This window comes from Ahaetulla prasina, chromosome 2, assembly GCF_028640845.1.
Source record: "Ahaetulla prasina isolate Xishuangbanna chromosome 2, ASM2864084v1, whole genome shotgun sequence".
NCBI classification, from domain to species: domain Eukaryota; kingdom Metazoa; phylum Chordata; class Lepidosauria; order Squamata; family Colubridae; genus Ahaetulla; species Ahaetulla prasina.
In genome coordinates this window covers 56,382,112-56,404,496 of record NC_080540.1, presented here as the reverse complement: position 1 = coordinate 56,404,496, position 22,385 = coordinate 56,382,112, and the positions used below count along the sequence as shown (strand labels likewise).

Below are 22,385 nucleotides of genomic sequence, written 5' to 3'. Positions count from 1 at the left end.
TTTGTTGCTTTCTTTATATCTGTGGCCCTTGATCTGTGGTCTATGGACCACAGGTGAGTCCACCTGCTGGTCTGATCTGTAGCTTTCCCTGTAATCAGCTTCAGTCAACTGGCCAGCAGTCCACTTGTGCCCTAAATCGTGTCTTCTTCCCACATTCACTACTTATTATAATAATAATAATAATTTAAAAAAGCCTAAGGAAAGAATCAAAGGAAAGTCATAGTGAACTCTGTTTCATTATGAGGTAGACAAGAACTGCTTAGCAATAACAGAAAACCAGTTATTCTAAGGTCAACAAGTAACAGGAAGTGGTTTAGATGAGTACATGTCTGAAAATAACGGAACGGCAAATTCAATTGAAAAAAGGAAGCATGTACTCAGAGACAACGCTCATGAATAAAGTATGAAATGCTGAAGGAAGTAACAGCAGGGAGAATGGAGTCAAGGACTTCACCAGAAGACTTCTGATCCAGGTTGTCTACCTGCTGCATACCATCTTCCTTGACTCCACATCAAAGCCTGGCAGCCTCGTTATGGGATGGTAAGTATGTTTCTGTATCTGAGTGGGGATTTATTATTAAAACTGCAGAAATAAACCAAACATTTTGTTGCTTATTTTTTGCATCTCGTATCTAACTGTTTATCATGTCCCCGTTGGGAGTCTTAATCTGGGGCAGAAGATGAGCTGAACAAGAACTGACAGCGAATGAGAGGGCAGCTCCGTTGGCCTTGGAGGAAACTGTGGAAGGGCAGAGTCAGTCCAGGCAAGGCTGTTCGGAATTAGTAAGGCTTGTAGGCAGGGAGGAGAGACAGAGCTCAGACGAGGAGCCAGAACCACCCCCTCATGACACAAGAGCTCAAAGAGTGCAGAGAAGGAGTGATCAGTGCAGATGGAGCAGGTCACGCGCGAGGAGAGTGCCCCACCCAGCTTCACCAGGCACACCTGGGGAATGAAACTTAAGGAGACACTGTGGGAGGGGCATTTGTCAGGAACAATGCTGCATTCCTTGTTGGCATTCTGGACTAATTATCTGAATCTTCTGCTCCCTGAACTCCTTGCTTGGCTCTTGTTTTGTCAAATACATTTGGGATTTATTGCCATGTAGCCTTGGTGCAGACAAAAATGGGCTGGACTAATTGCAGCCAGAGGCTGCTTGAGGTTTGTGTGGGGGTTTGTTCTTACTCTGCTCTGGGACTTGCCAGAAATGTGGAAGCATTTGGAGAGCTTTGGAGCAATAAAAGGGCAGTTTGAATTGCCAGCTGTTTGTGTTATCTCTGTGCCGTGCCCTGGGTCATCACACTGTTGCCCCCTAAACTTTATGGCATTGGTTCCTAGGTGCAACTGCCCTTGTATCTTGATGTGGAAAGAAAGAAGGCTTAGCACAGTCTCCTGGAATTCTCTTGCTATTGTCAGCTCCTTTAATGCCATGAAAATATCCAGGGCAATCCTTCACAATTACCATTAAGAGATTTCTCTCTGTGAAACCCACAGACAGCAGGCAGACATTCTATGGCAGTGGTCACCAATTGGTGGTCCATGGACCACTGGTAGTCTGTGAGCAGAAAATTTGCTTTTTTTATATTGCACTAAATACTATTTATCTTTTTTTTAAAAAATCATATTAGCGGTGGGAAGAAATGTCCATCTGGGTTCAGTCCCAACTGGGGAAAAAGACATTGGATTCATGGAAGTTGCTTGGAAAGAAGGTTTATTGATGAACAGGATCACATGGCTTGAGATCCTGAGCAAAAAGGGAAGAGATGCTGAGAGTCCCTATGTTTTATACCCTCTCTGGCTTTGTACTTCATAGGAAGAGTATCCTGATTGGTTGCTGTCAGAGGTCCAAACTAGCTCTTTAGGTTGTCTCTGTGTTAAGTTTGGTTGAATCTTTCTGGGTGATGCAATGAAGGGCAATTAAATGACTCTGCCTAAAGGAGGTAGATCTTTGTTATGTAGAATAGACTGGCCCAGGCCTTAATGGCCCATTAACAAAGATGGGGGGGGGCTGAGTTTCTGCCTCCCTTTTAGGGGAAATATTCTACCCTTTTAATATTTCCTAAAATATTTCATTTTCTAGGAGAATGGTGGGTTTTAACTTCCTACAGTGGTCCGAAGGATTTAAAATTATGAATTTAGTGATCCCTGAGGTCCGAAATGCTGATGACCCCTGCTCTATGGGGCATTTTTTCTTAGTCCTACATGGAATCCTTGAGATGGTAGCATTAACAGGAAGGGTAGGAAATTACAACATTGCCAACCTGCTTGCTTTTTACAAAGTGATGGATTAGTGCTGGTGTCTGATGTTTCTAGTTTACACAAGCATTTTTTAAAAAAAATGTTTCTAAGGTTCTTTGTTTCTGTTACTTATCATGCTGGACTGTAGTTAGTCATTTGCAAAGAGGGATTCATTTGAAAACCGGTTCACTGAAGTGTTCAAGTGATAATAAATATAGCATTGTAAGTACTAAAATATGGGAAACTGACAATACGGATAAATCTTCAGAGCTGTTACAAATGTTAAGTCCACCTTGAGTTAAATATAACTGTGATCTCACACAAGCAACACAAAACCAAATGTACAGATAAGAAATGCAGTGATGCAGATCCCGAACTGCAGTTTCATTGGGCTGGAGGGCGTTTGGCCCCAATCTTCTATGCTTCTATGGCAAGTGGTGCATAAAGTAAATCAATCAGCAAATCAATACCTGGAGGAAGAGCTGTGCTTATTGTTATCCATCCCTCTTCAAAAAAAAAAAGATGCATGATGGGTAAACCAGGAGCCTCAGAGACTGTTAGTACAAAGGCGGATGGGACAGAATTCAGATCTGAGACACAGAACACCTGAGAAGAGAGAGAAAAACACAGAGGGTAACGGACATGGTGAGAAAATGGTAAATACATCAGGTCTCTAGGGGAGCATATCATGTAAAAAAGGATGTATATAAAAATGATTTTCTCTAGATCAGGCAAGCAATTAAATACAGGTAGTCTTTGACTTATGACCACAGTTGAGCCCAAAATTTTTGTTGCTAAGTGAGACAGTTGTTAATTGAACTTTGCCCCATTTTACGGCCTTTCTTGCCACAGTGAATCACTGAAGTTATTTAGGTAGTAACAGGATTGTTCACATTTACAATTTTCGTTAAGTGAATCTGGTTTCCCCATTGACTTTGCTTTTCAGAAGATCGCCAAAGGGATCACATGACCCGGGACACTGGAACCATCATAAATCTGAGTCAATTGCCAAGTGTCTGAATTTTGATCACATGACCCGGGACACTGGAACCATCATAAATCTGAGTCAATTGCCAAGTGTCTGAATTTTGATCACATGACCCGGGACACTGGAACCATCATAAATCTGAGTCAATTGCCAAGTGTCTGAATTTTGATCACATGACCCCGGGACACTGGAACCATCATAAATCTGAGTCAATTGCCAAGTGTCTGAATTTTGATCACATGACCCGGGACACTGGAACCATCATAAATCTGAGTCAATTGCCAAGTGTCTGAATTTTGATCACATGACCCGGGACACTGGAACCATCATAAATCTGAGTCAATTGCCAAGTGTCTGAATTTTGATCACATGACCCCGGGACACTGGAACCATCATAAATATGAGCCCGTTGCCAAATGGTTGACTTTTGATCACGTGACCATGGGGATGGTGCAATGGTCATAGATGTGAAAAGTTTTTTTCAATGCCGTTGTAATCTCAAATGTCACTAAATGAACTGTTGTAAGCCGAGGACTACCTGTAATTAGCATGACTTCATACAGAAGGCTGAGCAGGGCCTGTATATAAAAACCACATAGGTTTCAATTCTTATGTTCATTGTTCAATATTTTCATTTCCAACAGTTTACAACTCAAAACTATGGTGAGAAGTATATTCTGGTAGAGCAGGAAGAGCTGTGCTTATTGTTATCCATCCCTTTTCAAAAAAAAAAAGATGCATGATGGGTAAACCAGGAGCCTCAGAGACTGTTAGTACAAAGGCGGATGGGACAGAATTCAGATCTGAGACACAGAACACCTGAGAAGAGAGAGAAAAACACAGAGGGTAACGGACATGGTGAGAAAATGGTAAATACATCAGGTCTCTAGGGGAGCATATCATGTAAAAAAGGATGTATATAAAAATGATTTTCTCTAGATCAGGCAAGCAATTAAATACAGGTAGTCTTTGACTTATGACCACAGTTGAGCCCAAAATTTTTGTTGCTAAGTGAGACAGTTGTTAATTGAACTTTGCCCCATTTTACGGCCTTTCTTGCCACAGTGAATCACTGAAGTTATTTAGGTAGTAACAGGATTGTTCACATTTACAATTTTCGTTAAGTGAATTGGGCTTCCCCACTGAGCTTGCTTATCAGAAGGTCACAGAAGGTGATCACACGACCCCAGGATACAGCAACCATCATAAATCTGAGTCAATTGCCAAGTGTCTGAATTTTGATCACATGACTATGGGGATGCTGCAATGGCCATAAGTGGGAAAAACGGTCGTAATTTGTTTTTTTCCCCAGTGCTGTTGTAATTTTGAACAGTCCTTACATGAACAGCTGTAAATTACTGTACCTGTAAAGGTAGTAGAAGTTGTTGGCCCTGCCTTTGCTCTCTATTCTCTACACCATCGGTTGAGACACACTCACAGGCATAAAGGGGAAAACGTGGTAGGCCCAGCAGGGATAGCAGTGCTAGGCATGACCGCATTCGAAGATTCAATTACCTCAATCTCCCTCAAAAGTTCCGATTGGCCGCAAGTTTCCAAGTCCTCCAAAGCTTCTCCAAAAACGCGCCAAAAATTATCCTCATTTTGGCGGGTGGGATATCTGTTGTAACGTAGGAACCAAAGATTGTCAGCACTCTTCTGGAGCAGGGTGGAAGCTTCAAGGCTACAGCAAGTGGCTCGCCAGTAAAAGCAGAGACTTGGCAGAGTCTTCATATACAAAAGCAAACAACATGAATTTTTCAGGCAAGAAAGAGTCCAAATACAGAACCTCCATGCACTTTCACTAATGGGGCAAAAGTCCTTCAAAAGGAAGAATTAAATTGGAGTAGCAATGTCAAGTTCAAGAGGGTAAATTAAGAAGATTGCCTGTAGGAAGATTGTAGGTTTAGGAAGACGTGTGGTTTTTTTTTTTTTGGTGAAATAGAGAAGTAAAAGAAAAAAAAAGATGCATGATGGGTAAACCAGGAGCCTCAGAGACTGTTAGTACAAAGGCGGATGGGACAGAATTCAGATCTGAGACACAGAACACCTGAGAAGAGAGAGAAAAACACAGAGGGTAACGGACATGGTGAGAAAATGGTAAATACATCAGGTCTCTAGGGGAGCATATCATGTAAAAAAGGATGTATATAAAAATGATTTTCTCTAGATCAGGCAAGCAATTAAATACAGGTAGTCTTTGACTTATGACCACAGTTGAGCCCAAAATTTTTGTTGCTAAGTGAGACAGTTGTTAATTGAACTTTGCCCCATTTTACGGCCTTTCTTGCCACAGTGAATCACTGAAGTTATTTAGGTAGTAACAGGATTGTTCACATTTACAATTTTTGTTAAGTGAATCTGGTTTCCCCATTGACTTTGCTTTTCAGAAGATCGCCAAAAGGGATCACATGACCCCGGGACACTGGAACCATCATAAATATGAGCCCGTTGATAAATGGTTGACTTTTGATCACGTGACCATGGGGATGGTGCAATGGTCATAGATGTGAAAAGTTTTTTTCAATGCCGTTGTAATCTCAAATGTCACTAAATGAACTGTTGTAAGTCGAGGACTACCTGTAATTAGCATGACTTCATACAGAAGGCTGAGCAGGGCCTGTATGTAAAAACCACATAGGTTTCAATTCTTATGTTCATTGTTCAATATTTTCATTTCCAACAGTTTACAACTCAAAACTATGGTGAGAAGTATATTCTGGTAGAGCAGGAAGAGCTGTGCTTATTGTTATCCATCCCTTTTCAAAAAAAAAAAAAAGATGGGTAAATAAGCAACCCCCAGTCGAATCATCTGATGTAACTTTCCCATGTACATTCTCACAGGTGTTTGGGCTGCAGCTCCCAGAATTCCTAGCCATCATGCTCAATGGCTGATTGAGGAATTCTGGGAGTTGTACTTAACAAAACCAGTCGACACCAGGTTGGAGGAGGCTAAACAAACAAACAAACAAGCAAATAAATAAATACCCTGTTTTCCCCAAAATAAGACATCCCCTGATACTAAGCCCAATCGGGTTTTTGTGTGCATGGCAATAAGGCCAAGCGCTTATTTGAGGGTTCAAAAAAAATATAAGACAGGATCTTATTTTCGGGAAAACACAATAAATAAATAAATAAATAAATAAATAAATAAATAAATAAATAAATAAATAAATAAATAAATAAATAAATAAATAAATAAATAAATAAATAAATAAATAAATAAATAAATAAATAAAGCAAGCCAAGCACTTATTTGAGGGTTCAAAAAAATATGACAGGGTCTTATTTTCGGGGAAACACGGTCAATAACTAACTAACTGACTGACTGACTGACTAATTGACCAACTGACCGACAAACTGACTGACTAACTGACTGACTGACTAACTAACTAACTAACTAACTAACCCACCCAACTAGGATATTAGGATATAGAATAACCAAGAAGGGCTAAGAACTACCACAGGCAAACAGTCCCATGGTTAGGCTAAGAAGTGTCTTAAGATACTCTGTTCTGCTGGGGATAAAGCCACTCCCAATATATAAAAGAGTTACAGGAATTCCCCTCAGATTCAGTTACACTGTAATATACCAAAATATACAGCTGAAACAGGGCAAAAAACAGGACCAGATTTAATTCTTGAGGGCTTGAAAATTAAGTGGCAGAGTACTTTCTTTGGGAAAGAAAGAAGTTCTAGGCATCCCCAAATTGTATTGTAACATTTTACTTTTCACTCTCTTCTTTCTAAGAGATAAGAGGCCGCCATTTCCTCTCAAGTAGAAAGAAAGAAAGAAGGAAGGAAGAAAAAGGCCTTACATTTAGGAGGAATTATGCCAAAGAAAGCAGAATCTTTTCTGTAACGCTAACATGAGATGAAATGGACTTCAGTGCCAAGAAAAGCAAGGAGCTTTGATTCACAAAAACAACCATCTTTGCTTTTGTCAGTTTTCTAAGTCAGAGAATCAGACATGAAGCCCTGGCATTCTTCCTCCAAGAAGCCCCGCACCAGATTGAAGCATCACTTCTTAGTTTTGAAAGGGAAAACAGGAATTACAAATGAACTAAAGTCATGAAATGGTTTTGGAAATCCATGCCAAGGGAATGATTATTGTTTTAATGGTTTCACACTACAAAAAACTGTGACAGAAAGACAGAATGTTGAACGGAGACTGTTTTTTTAAAAAATTATGCCACTGCCTTTTGTTGTTCTTCTAACAGATCATCTCAATTTCTTTCTCCCACCACCACCCTTAGTTATGGAGTTCTTTCATCTCAGTCTGCCTTTGTCTTCATGTCCATCCACCATGTTGGCATTTCAGAATTCCACCTCAAAGATTTGTGATCCAAACAATTTGAGGCTCTTTCGCTGAAGACCATTCTTAAATGGAGTATCCCCGAGATATCAAATAAAAACCAATTCTGTCTCCTTGGCAGCTTCAAGCAATTGAACCAAGAAAACTTGAAAACTGGACAAAAATAAAACTGGGTAACATAGTTTAAACTCAATTCTAGAAGGGTCTCTGTTGTTGTATTTAGGGAACACTTCAGTCGACAAGGATGACTGGAAATTAGCTTTCAATATGGGGACATTGCTTTGCACGTGTGGTTCAAAGTGTGTTACATTTTCCTTACACAAACAAACAAGCAGAAAATAATTAGATAATTTTAGACATATAACCATGCAATCTGAATAATTTTCACATTGGGCCAAGGACGTCACAAGATGTGGTCAGAAAAGCTAAGATGGAGGCCATGATAATGTGAGCAACGCTCCACCCATTTTTTCAGTGTGACACATACAAAAAAAAACAACCCCAAACACCAGGTGGAACTTTAATCCCATTGTTATGGCTGCCATCTTGACTTTTTCAACCATACCTGGCAGACATCCTTGCAGCTGGCCATTAAAATCTTGATGCTCCAAGATCAGATGTAGAACACTGAATAACAAGAGTATCATCATCCAAGCAATTCGCCAGAATGGAAACTGGAACATTGAAAGGAGGCCAAATGTTGACTTCAAAACATCAAGTGCATTTTATTTCACACAAACTGGAGTGAAGACAAGAGGGAGGTAAATGACAAAAGCAGCATTTGTCTCTTTTGGACATGCATTATTACATTGCATACACATATGGGAAAAAAAAGCTTGCATCATCGTAAGGGGCTGCTTTCATCATTTTGCCGAAACCAATGGATTCTGAGGGTGCTACTGCTGCTGTTCCTCTTGCAATCTCCATTGTGTTTACAAAACACAAACACAAGCTTAGTTCTGTGTAATGTATCCCATTTTCAGAGAACTAGAAGTAGATCCAAACACTTTAAAGATAAATTCACTGTACTATCATCTTGTGGAGGTAGAAACATTCATATTGATAGAAATCCATGACTATAAGAGTGTGATGAAATTCTGATCAGCATGAACAATAGTGGCCCTATTTGGGAGACATTATTCAGTTTCTTATAGTAATTTTTGACATTTTTCACCCACAGGGATAATTAAACATCACCTTCGGAAGAAAAATATCTTTGCGCAGCATTGTACATTTGAAAAAAGCCAATCCAGTTGGTGTGCAACTGTATTAATAAAAAACTGTTGGTGCCCCTAACAGCATATGTCTTCAAGGGCATACAGAATAAGGAGGTTCTTGAAAGTAGAATGCAGTCATTCCCTTGGAAGCAAATTTCCATCATTTCACGAGAACTACCGGATTCTAAATTGTTAATTCCTTCTCACTTAATTCATGCATTTCTGAAAACTCTGCAGCTTGAAATGCATGGGCATTGCAAAGCACAAATATGAATGTTTGATTAAGACAGGGATGTTTCATCCACTTGCACAATTGCCATGTACACATCACAACTTTCCATTGAGGTTTCCTATCAACTTTTAACTCAGCAAAGCCGCTACTTTTAAATGCTTTAATAATCATTTGTGCTGACAGTGAGAATTAGAATTTGGAGTAGAAGAGGCTCATTGAAAGCCTATTCCATTGCAATGAATCATTTCAATTACACTTAAAACAAGCATGCCTGAATATCTGATTCTTGCAATAGATAAAGATATGCATTTATTTCTCCCCTGGTCCTTCCCCAAAAAAGCTGGACATACCTGCTCGGCTTCTCCCAGTCTTCCTCATTGAAACCGCCATGTGTGAAAGGGTAGCTCTTCCTGGGGTCTCCAGGAGGGGTGCTGTTTTTCTGCCTGCTGGATCTCCATTCATGGGGGTGAAGCGCAATGCCGACAGCCTGAGGCAAGTAAGTACCCACTGGAATTGGGGAAGCGGGGAAAGATGACAAGAAGAGGAAGGAGATTATTTGATTGCTATTGCTGAGAAAATTATACTGGATGAGAGGTCCATTGGTGTGTTTTCATTCATGGAACTGCTTCTTATCAGCAAAACTGGGAATGAAATGTGGGATTGACCTGAACATTAGAAAAAACTCCTCGTCTATTAAAGAAATGTTAAATATGCTAGACAGCTGCGAAAGTGAAGAAATGTTCCAGCCAAGTCACATAGGACTTTCTCTAGCAAAGCATCTAGAGGAAGAAGATGATGATGATAATAATAATAATAATAATAATAATAATAATAATAATAATAATAATAATAATAATAATAATATACATCTTTAAATGTTCAGTTGACTGAGTTTCATGTTTAATGAATAAAAGAAATAGTAATAATTGTCATTTGGAACACAACAGGCCAGATATCACAGTTGTCAAGGGCCGAAGCATACAGTTTATTGATATCGCTGTACCAGGAGATACCAGAGTCAAAGAAAAAGAACTGGAAAAAAATCATGAAATATTGAGATCTGGCCATCGAAACTAGACAGCTATGGATGAAACATGTAACAGTGATACTGTTGTGACCCAGGTTCCCGGACTCGGACTCCTTGAGGAGGAGGATTCAGAGAGTGAGGAGGAGGAGTTGGCAAGGCCTGCTTCCCCTGGGCCCTCTCCCTCCCTGGCACTCACCCAGGAGGAGGAGGAGGGGCTGGCAAAGCCTGATTCCCCTTGGCCTTCTTCTGATTTGGCAACATCCCAAGAACAATCTTGGCTTGATGCGAGACTGTGCAGACGTGAAGGGCGCGCACAGCAGAGGAGGCGTTGGGACAAGGTCAGAGAATGATGAGTCACAGAATGACACCCACAGGGGCTATAAAGCAGGAGGCGGAGCTTCCTGGCTTTTTGTCTTGGACAAAGCAGTGAATTTGCGCGGGCAAACTGTTTCAATGGAGGGAAGAATATGTTCCTGAGTGACTCTTGCCTTATCTATAATTTCCTAGTTATCTCCAGAGACTTGGCAGGTGCATGGGTAGATGTGGCCGGAACATCTCTGTGCCAGAAGGAATCCAGCCAAATGTAAATAAACTTGAAAAGAAGGCCTTTGACTGACTTTTTGTTGGGAGTATTGGGAGGGGGAAACAGAACAGATACTCATTGTCATAGGGGCACTTGGTACCATGTCCAAGAATTTTACAAAACATATCAAGAAATTGCAGCTTCCAGAACTGTAAAAAACTGTGCTACTCGGAACATCATACTGTATATTTTAAGAAGGTACTTGGTTGATATCTAGGACGCTGGCAGCAACCTGTATCAACCATTAGCACCAGTCAATGATATTTGTGACACATTTTTAAATGATCAGTTGACTGAGTTTCATGTTTAATGAATAAAAAAGATAATAATAATAATCGGAAAGTGATATGAGTTGACTGTAAAAATCCTGCTCTGCTAGTCAACAGATTTTGTGTATCAACTACTATTATTGATATGTGTTAATCTTATGTTACCTTAAATCCTCTTAATAAAAGGATGGGAATCTGATCCTTTCTCCACTAGACATACTGGTTGGGACTGGCGGGGGAGGGGGGGGAGAGTTCTACATCAAACTTGCCTTAAAGAAAATGTGTCTTTTTCTGGATTGATATGATAATCCCCCAGTGTCAAGACAATCAATGAAGGAAGCATGCCCACCTTAAAATACTTAACAACAACAACAACAACAACAACAACAACAACAGAGTTGGAAGGGACCTTGGAGGTCTTCTAGTCCAATCCCCTGCCCAAGCAAGAAACCCTACACCATTTCAGACAAATGGTTATCCAACATTTTCTTAAAAATTTCCAGTGTTGGAGCATTCACAACTTCTGCAGGCAAGTTGTTTCACTGATTAATTGTTCTAACTGTCAGGAAATTCCTCCTTAGTTCTAAGTTGCATCTCTCCTTGATTAGTTTCCACCCATTGCTTCTTGTTCTACTCTCAGGTGCTTTGGAGAATAGTTTGACTCCCTCTTCTTTGTGGCAACTATCCATTCCACAGTTCCATCCCTCAGTACTGTCCATCCCTCAGTTCAATAACAATACAGGACTGTTCTAAAGGATCAGAAAGTGGTGAGAGAGGATGAAATAACTAGCTAGCCAACCAAACATTTTCCTATTTGTTCAAAACTTAAGCGAACTGATTTATTTAAGTACTCATCATTGCTAAAGAATTGATTTATTACTACCAGAAAGGTTTGAAGGAAAATTTCTCAGAATCGGAATGTAAAACTGGGGGGGAAAGTGCCTGGATTTGGATGAATGAGAGACCGGAGACTCAAGATGATAATGAAAAAGCAGGGAAGGAAAGTAGAGGAAACACACACAAAAAGGATGCAATATGATGATGAGGCAGAAAATGGCATTTTCAGCTGAGGTGGCTAACAGGCCCCTCATTCTGCTACAACTTCAGATGGGGAGCATTCAGAAGCATGTGTATGTGTTGTCCATTTATTTGCTCATGACATCCAATTTCCCCCTGAAAAAGATGTTTAAGGCTGTTAGTTAATATTAGAAAGTTGTTGACAGAGGGGTTTGTGGAGGTGAGATTTAAAAAAAGTCAAGATGGTCACCATAATTATGCAATCAAAGCTCTCCTCCTCTTTTATGCAATTACTCCAGCCACTCTTTTGCTCATTTCCACCAGGATTTCAAGGCAGCAAAATGTGCTTCATATTCTTTTCCAACAGTATTTCCAGAAAAATAATTCTGTGAAGTAGGATAGTGAAATGCCTAGTGGGTTTCTATGGATTGAAATGAACTTCTAACCTTCAGTTTTGGATTATTATAGCCCATGCCCCAACTTCATCACCCTGATCAGTTTTCTTTGGCAACTGGCTTAAAATGAGTGGAGGAATCCCATCCACAGCATTCCCAATACTTAGGATAGGAAGACCGCAAAAACAATTTGTTCATTCCATATGCAAACATCCGTAAACAAAGCGTCTATCTTTGTAGAATGAATTTATAGCATCCATGAAAACAAGAGAAATTTATAGAATGGAATAATAAAAACGTCCAGATTGAATTTAATATTGTCATTTGCATGCCTCACCACTACATCCCCAATTGCAATAGTCAACAAAGAATTCTATATCCTAAAATTATTCTGACCTGGTCAAATAGGAAAAAAAAGATAGAGAAAGAGAACATTTCTTATTTTCTTGTTTAAAAAAAAGAAAGAAAAAAAGAACAGGCCAATTGTAGAGTGTATTGTGTCGTGTATTCATCATGCCTAGTATTAATATACTGTATGTTTAGGTACAGTAATGGCCAAAATTGTGGAAATCTTTTGGGAAAAGTGTATTTTTAAGGTTTGATGGCTAATAACACCACCTTTTTTTGGAGTTTCAAGATAATCATATTCCACTGCTGGAATGGCCTGGGAATAGCCTAGACCTGAACCCAATTGAAAATCTATGGAGCCAACTAAAGAAACTTGTTAGTCAGAAGTGACCCAGCAATAAAACCCAGTTAACAGAAGCAATCATTCAATCTTGGCTTCACATTATAACAGCTGCAGAACTAAAAGACTTGGTTCACTCCATGGAATGACGTTGTAAGGCTGTAATTGCTAAATGCTAAAGGTTACCCAGCTAAATATTAACTGACATGGTGTTTTTGTATATCTCATTTTTTTTATGTGTTTCACTTTTCTTTTTTATGCTGTAACTGCTATTCTAATAGCAAATCCTTGATAAAAGTTATTGCATTATATTCTTGATTAAATTATCTTTTCATTGATATATAATTTTATGGCACTACTCAAAAAAAAAAGTGGTGTTATTAGCTAGTTTTAGAAAATACACTTTTCCCAAAAGGTTTCCACAATTTTGGCCACTACTGTATGTATAACACACATCTCTTGTTTTCATCATTCCTCCATCCTTCATCATTCCCATCTACCATGACATTGTCATGCTAGCTGGAAACTATGAGAATTGTAGCACAATGAAGTTGGAGAAGGCCAGGTAGAGAAGACTAACCTTTGAAGGCATTCTAGTGAATATACTACTTGTACATTTGTAAAGTAAATATTATCCTTTGTTGAGCAACTGATTGAAATACATCCCATTGGCCAAGGCCACAGAAGAAAGTGTACACTGCTGCATGCGCATTTTGTGTGAAATCAGCATGTTGTCACTCTTGTATAAACCCTATAAACTTAGTATACTTCTTTCCAACATTACTGGGGCAAATGGTCACCATCTGTTTTAAACACAGGGACTTGATGTTTGTTTGGAATTTTGATGATCTTTCTCTTAAGGTTTTGAGAGACCTGACTTCATAATAGTGTCAAGTACAGTAGGGATATAGTCAGTCTAGTTGAACAGACACATTGTTTTTTGAAAGACCCTCAAAAATCCATAACATGGTTGTAGGATACAAATATCAGAAATGAATTACAATGAAGGGTGTGTATTTACGCCCATACTCAAACAAAGGAACAAGAAGTTCAACTTACCTTGGCTTCCGTAGCCTGTGTCAATACCCGAACCATCCCAAGATTCCATAGCACTATCCACACTAGGGATTGTGGTGGAATACACCTCGGAGAGCTTGCTAGTTTTCTGAGAATCAGTCAAATCATCCTCTAGGTCACTAACCTCAGTCATACTCCCAGAATTTTGAGGAAAAGTCCCTGGAATCCAAAGAAAGATTCACATGGAGGCACAAAACATTAGTGATATTCCACAATTGGTTCCACCCACAGGTCACAACTACCGGTTCGCCCGAACTGGTCCGAACTGGCTGAATTCCACCCCTGAGCAGCATTATGAAGTCAGAAGAAAGAAACTCTCTACGGAGTCTGATGTGCGATATTTGAGCATCAGATTTGACAGGGAAGGAGGCCTAATCCTGACTTTTTCTACAACTCAATACTCAGCAGCTTTTATAATGCTGGATCAAAGTTAGAGTAACTTGGCTGAGATGGGCGGCTATAGAAATGGAATAAATAAATAAATTAAAGACAAGAAAACTTGTGTGAGAGGAAAACATTGCATTACACTTTCTTTTAAAGGAAGTGTAATGTTCAAAGAAAGTGTAAAGTGTGAAATTCAGAGAAAAAAACCCCTTTTATCTGCATCCTTAAGAGACAGGGATACAGCTAGTCCTTAATGTATGACCACAACTGAGCCCACAATTTCTGTCACTAAGTGAGACATTTGTTAAGTGCATTTCCCCCCATTTTACGACCTCTCTTGCCACAGTTGTTAAGTGAATCACTGCACTTGTTCAATTAGTAACCTGGTTGCTAAGTGAATCTGAATTCCCCATTGACTTTTCCTGTCAGAAGATCACAAAAAGGTGATCACATGACCCAGGGAGACTGCAATCGTCATAAATATGAGCCAGTTTCCAAGCATCTGAATTTTGATCAGATGACCATGGGGATGCTTTAATGGTTTTAAGTGTGAAAAACGGTCATAAGTTACCTTTTTTTCAGTGATGTTGTCACTTTGAATGGTCAATAAACAAACTGAGGACGACCTGTAATTCAGAGTGATGTTGATTTAAATTAACTAATTAAAAAAATTAAAAACTTACTTTCAGTTTGCTTTTTGATCTTTAGCGTTACTGTCTCTCCAGCCATTTGGAGCAGATGAATGGCTTCGCTTAGGGGCTTCCCTTTAAGGCTGACATTATTAATAGCTAATATCCGATCTCCTACGTGGATAGCTCCAGTTCTAAGGAAAAAGTAAAGGAAACTTCAGCTGTGATGCATGGCAGCAATTTCATTTAAAAATCCATCCATCTACCGTGAATTATAAAAAAGAGAATACTATGGACATCTGAAGAAAAATATGAAAATAAAATCCAAAACGATGTATAGATTTCCAGCCATTCATCATTCATCATTCCTGTGATTTATACTGGGAAGAGAAATTCTACTGTGTACATATTATTACAATTCACATTAATAAAATAATAACCAAGGAATAACCCAGCAATTTCATATCAGAAATGAAATTGGTCAAAATCTTAACCTGGAGATGATGACGATGATTGCCATACCTTAAGAAAGAGCCTAGAAGTGGATGAAATGTCAAGATCTCATAATGGTTCAGCCATTTTTAATTTTAAAATGGCTTCAAACTTAGTTTTAGGATGCTTGGGATGGAGCTAAAGGCTATTGCGATTGTAGAGGGTAAATAGGATTGCCTTGAGGGAGATATGCAAGATCCATTGTCTAGGTAATTGAAGATGGGGTGGGTGGATGGGTGGGGTGGGTGGAACAGGGACCTATTTGAAGTTTGCAACATTCAGATCATACTCGGAAATGACTCAGGAAATCACCACCCTATTTCACTAAAGTATAAGGGGAGGAGGTACATCACAATCAGACTTGCAGGATTCTGTTATTGTAGCTAAACTCAAATAAAGTGCAATTAAGATTGTACGTAGATTTCATTTTCTACTGGGGCTGATGATGACCTTGAAGAAGCCATCCAGAAGTCATTAAGACAACAACAGGTGCAGAAGTACTGTATGTGTAGTGCCCAGAGAGGCAAAACAATAATCTAAAACCGGGGTCTCCAACTTTGGCAACTTCAAGACTTGCTGGCTGAGGAAATCTGGGAGTTGAAGTCTACAAGTCTTAAAGCTGCCAAGGTTGGAGACCGCTACCCTAAAAGACTCTGACTGGCTGCCTCTGATTCCTGTGATGTTAAAGTAAAGGAAGGGAAAACACAGGCAGGCTTGTAAACAACTCTTATGAAAGCCCTTATCAATACAGTGTTCTAGTTTTCCTCTGGAATCAGCTTTTTTGATTTGTCAGTGTTCCTTGACCTGAGGGGTGGGAGCTGGAGACCACCCCTCTTAAAGTTGCTCAGGTTGAGAAATACTTGTCTATGGAATAGGTTGGACAGTGACTAACTCTTACAATATAGATTCCACTCACTTCTGGGCAGCTTCTACTGAATAGCAGCAAGAGGAAAAAAACAAAGATTCCCTTCTACTTGCCTTTAGATGTGTTTTCAGTCAGAAGTGGAAAAAGAATAGTAAAATAATAATGTTTTTCAGGCATATTACATCAATTCCCCACCCCAAGGATCTTTCCTCCTATATTTATGAAACACACAGGACTTTAGGTATATATGCTGGCCTAAGACTGTAATAAAATTGCTTTATTAGCTTAAGTCTTTCCTCCTGCATTGTCTTTTATGGCTAATGATTTTTACTGAAAGCACGTACAAACAAAAGAACACCATTTGGTTTTCTGCTCCAGAAAACAAAACCTTTGTACCCTGACATGCAATTAATATTCCAAATCCTGTCTGTGGACAAATTCGTATTATATTCCAGCAGTTAAAAGGTTTGGAATGGATTTTTGGGGGAGAGGGGAGTTAGCACAATATACAAAATACAAACTCGATGGACATTACCTTACAGATGACCCCCACCCTGTTAAAGACCTTGGAGTTTTCATATCCAATGATCTAAGTGCCAAAGCCCACTGCAACTACATCGCAAAAAAGGCTTTAAGAGTTGTAAACCTAATCTTACGTAGCTTCTTCTCCAGAAACACTACACTGCTAACCAGAGCTTATAAAACATTTGCTAGACCAATTCTTGAATATAGCTCGCCTGTCTGGAACCCATACCACATTTCAGACATCAATACGATATGAAGCCACTGGGGGAGATCATTTGTGGTTTTGGGGTGCAATGCCATCTGTATGCTGATGACACTCAGCTGTACATCTCCACCCCTAACCACCCCAATGAAGCCGTCGAAGTGATGTCCCGGTGTCTGGAGGCCGTGCGGGTCTGGAGGGGGAAGAACAGGCTTCGACTCAACCCCTCCAAGACCGAGTGGCTGTGGATGCCGGCATCCTGGTACAGCCAGCTGATTCCATTGGAGGCGAGTCATTGACCCCTATGGAGGGGGTCCGCAACTTAGGCGTTCTCCTGGATGTATGGTTGTCCTTAGAAGAGCATATGACGACCGTCGCCAGGGGAGCTTTTTATCCGGTTCACCTGATACGCCAATTGCGTCCCTTCCTAGACCGGGATTCCTTATGCACGGTCACTCACGCCCTCGTCACTTCCCGTCTGGACTACTGTAATGCTCTCTACATGGGGCTCCCCTTGAAGAGCACCCGGAGCTCCAGCTGGTCCAGAATGCGGCTGCGCGGGTAATAGAGGGAGCAACTCGAGGCTCCCATATAACACCTTTCCTGCGCAGGCTGCACTGGTCTTCCAAGTGCAATTCAAGGTGTAGGTTACCACCTTTAAAGCGCTCCATGGCATAGGACTGGGTTATTTACGAGACCATCTGCTGCCACCAATAGCCTCCCATCGACCTGTGCGCTCCCATAGGGAGGGACTCCTTAGGGTGCCGTCAGTCAAACAATGTTGACTGGAGACCCCCAGGGGGAGGGACTTTTCTGTGGGGGCACCTGCCCTCTGGAATGAGCTGCCTCCAGGGATACGACAACTCCCTGACCTTCGGACCTTCCGTCGCGAGCTGAAGACTTTCTTTTTTTCCCACGCAGGGCTGGCTTAAAGTAATTTTAATTTGGGGTCATTATGGTTTTAATATAGTTTTAAAGTTTTGTTTCGGCCTTTAATTGAATCAGATTTTTAAAAGTGTATTAATTTTTGTGTAATTGTGTTTTACTTGTCTATGGAATAGGTTGGACAGTGACTAACTCTTACAATATAGATTCCACTCACTTCTGGGCAGCTTCTACTGAATAGCAGCAAGAGGAAAAAACAAAGATTCCTTCTACTTGCCTTTAGATGTGTTTTCAGTCAGAAGTGGAAAAAGAATAGTAAAATAATAACCAAGGAATAACCCAGCAATTTCATATCAGAAATGAAATTGGTCAAAATCTTAACCTGGAGATGATGACGATGATTGCCATACCTTAAGAAAGAGCCTAGAAGTGGATGAAATGTCAAGATCTCATAATGGTTCAGCCATTTTAATTTTAAAATGGCTTCAAACTTAGTTTTAGGATGCTTGGGATGGAGCTAAAGGCTATTGCGATTGTAGAGGGTAAATAGGATTGCCTTGAGGAGATATGCAAGATCCATTGTCTAGGTAATTGAAGATGGGGTGGGTGGATGGGTGGGGTGGGTGGATGGGTGGGGTGGGTGGATGGGTGGGGTGGGTGGATGGGTGGGGTGGGTGGATGGGTGGGGTGGGTGGATGGGTGGGGTGGGTGGATGGGTGGGGTGGGTGGATGGGTGGGGTGGGTGGATGGGTGGGGTGGGTGGATGGGTGGGGTGGGTGGATGGGTGGGGTGGGTGGATGGGTGGGGTGGGTGGATGGGTGGGGTGGGTGGATGGGTGGGGTGGGTGGATGGGTGGGGTGGGTGGAACAGGGACCTATTTGAAGTTTGCAACATTCAGATCATACTCGGAAATGACTCAGGAAATCACCACCCTATTTCACTAAAGTATAAGGGGAGGAGGTACATCACAATCAGACTTGCAGGATTCTGTTATTGTAGCTAAACTCAAATAAAGTGCAATTAAGATTGTACGTAGATTTCATTTTCTACTGGGGCTGATGATGACCTTGAAGAAGCCATCCAGAAGTCATTAAGACAACAACAGGTGCAGAAGTACTGTATGTGTAGTGCCCAGAGAGGCAAAACAATAATCTAAAACCGGGGTCTCCAACTTTGGCAACTTCAAGACTTGCTGGCTGAGGAAATCTGGGAGTTGAAGTCTACAAGTCTTAAAGCTGCCAAGGTTGGAGACCGCTACCCTAAAAGACTCTGACTGGCTGCCTCTGATTCCTGTGATGTTAAAGTAAAGGAAGGGAAAACACAGGCAGGCTTGTAAACAACTCTTATGAAAGCCCTTATCAATACAGTGTTCTAGTTTTCCTCTGGAATCAGCTTTTTTGATTTGTCAGTGTTCCTTGACCTGAGGGGTGGGAGCTGGAGACCACCCCTCTTAAAGTTGCTCAGGTTGAGAAATACTTGTCTATGGAATAGGTTGGACAGTGACTAACTCTTACAATATAGATTCCACTCACTTCTGGGCAGCTTCTACTGAATAGCAGCAAGAGGAAAAAAACAAAGATTCCCTTCTACTTGCCTTTAGATGTGTTTTCAGTCAGAAGTGGAAAAAGAATAGTAAAATAATAATGTTTTTCAGGCATATTACATCAATTCCCCACCCCAAGGATCTTTCCTCCTATATTTATGAAACACACAGGACTTTAGGTATATATGCTGGCCTAAGACTGTAATAAAATTGCTTTATTAGCTTAAGTCTTTCCTCCTATATTTATGAAACACACAGGACTTTAGGTATATATGCTGGCCTAAGACTGTAATAAAATTGCTTTATTAGCTTAAGTCTTTCCTCCTATATTTATGAAACACACAGGACTTTAGGTATATATGCTGGCCTAAGACTGTAATAAAATTGCTTTATTAGCTTAAGTCTTTCCTCCTATATTTATGAAACACACAGGACTTTAGGTATATATGCTGGCCTAAGACTGTAATAAAATTGCTTTATTAGCTTAAGTCTTTCCTCCTATATTTATGAAACACACAGGACTTTAGGTATATATGCTGGCCTAAGACTGTAATAAAATTGCTTTATTAGCTTAAGTCTTTCCTCCTATATTTATGAAACACACAGGACTTTAGGTATATATGCTGGCCTAAGACTGTAATAAAATTGCTTTATTAGCTTAAGTCTTTCCTCCTATATTTATGAAACACACAGGACTTTAGGTATATATGCTGGCCTAAGACTGTAATAAAATTGCTTTATTAGCTTAAGTCTTTCCTCCTGCATTGTCTTTTATGGCTAATGATTTTTACTGAAAGCACGTACAAACAAAAGAACACCATTTGGTTTTCTGCTCCAGAAAACAAAACCTTTGTACCCTGACATGCAATTAATATTCCAAATCCTGTCTGTGGACAAATTCGTATTATATTCCAGCAGTTAAAAGGTTTGGAATGGATTTTTGGGGAGAGGAGTTAGCACAATATACAAATAGAATGAGACTATTGCCTTACACATTGTAAGCCGCCCTGAGTCTTCGGAGAAGGGCGGGATATAAATGTAAATAAAAAAAAAAAAGTAGTCACAAGACTTTGAAGGGAAATTAAAATTTGAATGCCTTCTGTTCTTGGCTCCAATGCCAAAGAAATCCAGGCTATAGGATGACAGAAGCAGGAGGAATGGGACTCGTGGGAATATTGCAACAACTGCACTGTTAATGGGCCACCATAAGATGGCACTGCTGGCTCAGAAAGATAACAGAAGCAACTCAAGAATTAACTTTTTTTGGAATCATCTGGTCCTTAACAAAATCAAAAAGACAAGGTAGAGCCTTTACAAACCATGAACAATGATCAGCATTTATTAGCTTGGTAGCATCCTACGAATTCTGGCTAATTCCCTTGACTGAATTTCAGGACAAAATTTCTTTCTTGCTAATGGGAATATTTCCTTATTCTTTTACTGACCACTTTCTTATCTCATTTCTGTTAGCAATTGTGGAAGTCTGGCCCTGCCAGTATCTATCCATCCATCCATCCATCCATCCATCCATCCATCCATCCATCCATCCATCCACTCACCCACCCACCCATCTGCCTATCAGCCTGCCTGCCTGCCCACCTACCTACCTACCTACCTACCTACCTACCTACCTACCTACCTACCTATTTATCTATCATCTTCCTCCCTTCCTCCTTCTCTCTCTCTCCCCCACCAAAGACTGTTGATGACACCTTGATGATAAGCCACCTCTAGGCAGACCACCTACTAAAGCAGTCTAACAGCTGGGCCAAGAGTGTGTCTCAGAACCCAATTAACCATCACTGCTGAAAACCAGAGTGAGGTTTCCTCTTCCTTTGAGGAAGAGAACATATTAACATTGTAATGTTATCTTTAAAATAATGTTAACATTTTATTGTAAACTCAGATCTGCAATACTACCATCATATTCCTGCCCCCCGCCCCCCAAAAAAAACCAGTTTGAAAATGATTTTGATGGTACATGACTAATCAATCAATCAATCAATCATGTGAGAGTGCATGGAAGCAATTTCTTAGGGTTTTGTTTTGTTTTTAGAATGGCAGTGCCGATGTTCCCACTCCCAAGCTATAATGATAGACTCAAGTCTAAGTTCCACTGAGTTCAATGTTGCGGAGCCCCTATAAGACTATATTTGGGTCTAATCCTGAGCACCAGAAAAAATAACAGGCAATCCGATCTAATTAAGACACACAATTTAGGGGGGGATGTCTTTGAATGTTAAACAACAAGAAGAACATTTTCTTCTTTTGTAAAGTTTCACAGGTGGGTTTGAATATTAATCTGACTTTTAATTATTGTTATGGTATGTTTAGGATTACAAAGTATATGTTAAATAAATCTTTGGACACTGTAGTTATTTTTCATCTTCTTTCTCTCTTTTTCCAATCTTGCCTTTCAATCTGCCAGGATGCAAAGGGCTTTTTTTAGGGAAAAGCAGCAAACAAGAAAGGTTGAACTTTACAAATAGGGTGTCTTAAATTAACTTCCCTACATAAAACTAGCAGATGTCCATAACACTATCAACACGGTATGGATGCCTGTGCTATCCGAGAGGCTGAATGTACAGAAAAATCTATCATACGGTTGTTTTTCAGATCATTCAGTGGAAGGTGAGCAGGAGAGAACCAACCTAGAAACAAGGAGAAATTTCTTGACAATCAGAACAATTAACAGCTTGTCTTCAGAAGTTGTGGGTACTCCATCAGTGCAGGCTTTTAAGGAGAGATTGGATGACCGTTTGTCTGGAGTGATATAGGGTTTCCTGCTTCAGCAGAGGGGGTGTTGGATTAGAAAGACC

General features: G+C 40.2%; 1 protein-coding gene across 2 annotated transcripts in view; it reads right to left on the bottom strand.

The window, feature by feature from the left end:
- Positions 1–22,385, bottom strand: part of GRIP2 (glutamate receptor interacting protein 2) — a 181,340-nt gene that overhangs the window by 17,019 nt on the left and 141,936 nt on the right. For both annotated transcript variants that reach the window (XM_058166627.1, XM_058166628.1), the window contains exons 18-21: positions 15,109–15,248; positions 14,024–14,200; positions 9,336–9,492; positions 4,740–4,842 (exon numbers count right to left, since the gene is read on the bottom strand). In XM_058166627.1, the coding sequence (XP_058022610.1) occupies positions 4,740–4,842; positions 9,336–9,492; positions 14,024–14,200; positions 15,109–15,248 (577 nt within the window). The remainder of the gene's footprint in view (positions 1–4,739; positions 4,843–9,335; positions 9,493–14,023; positions 14,201–15,108; positions 15,249–22,385) is intronic.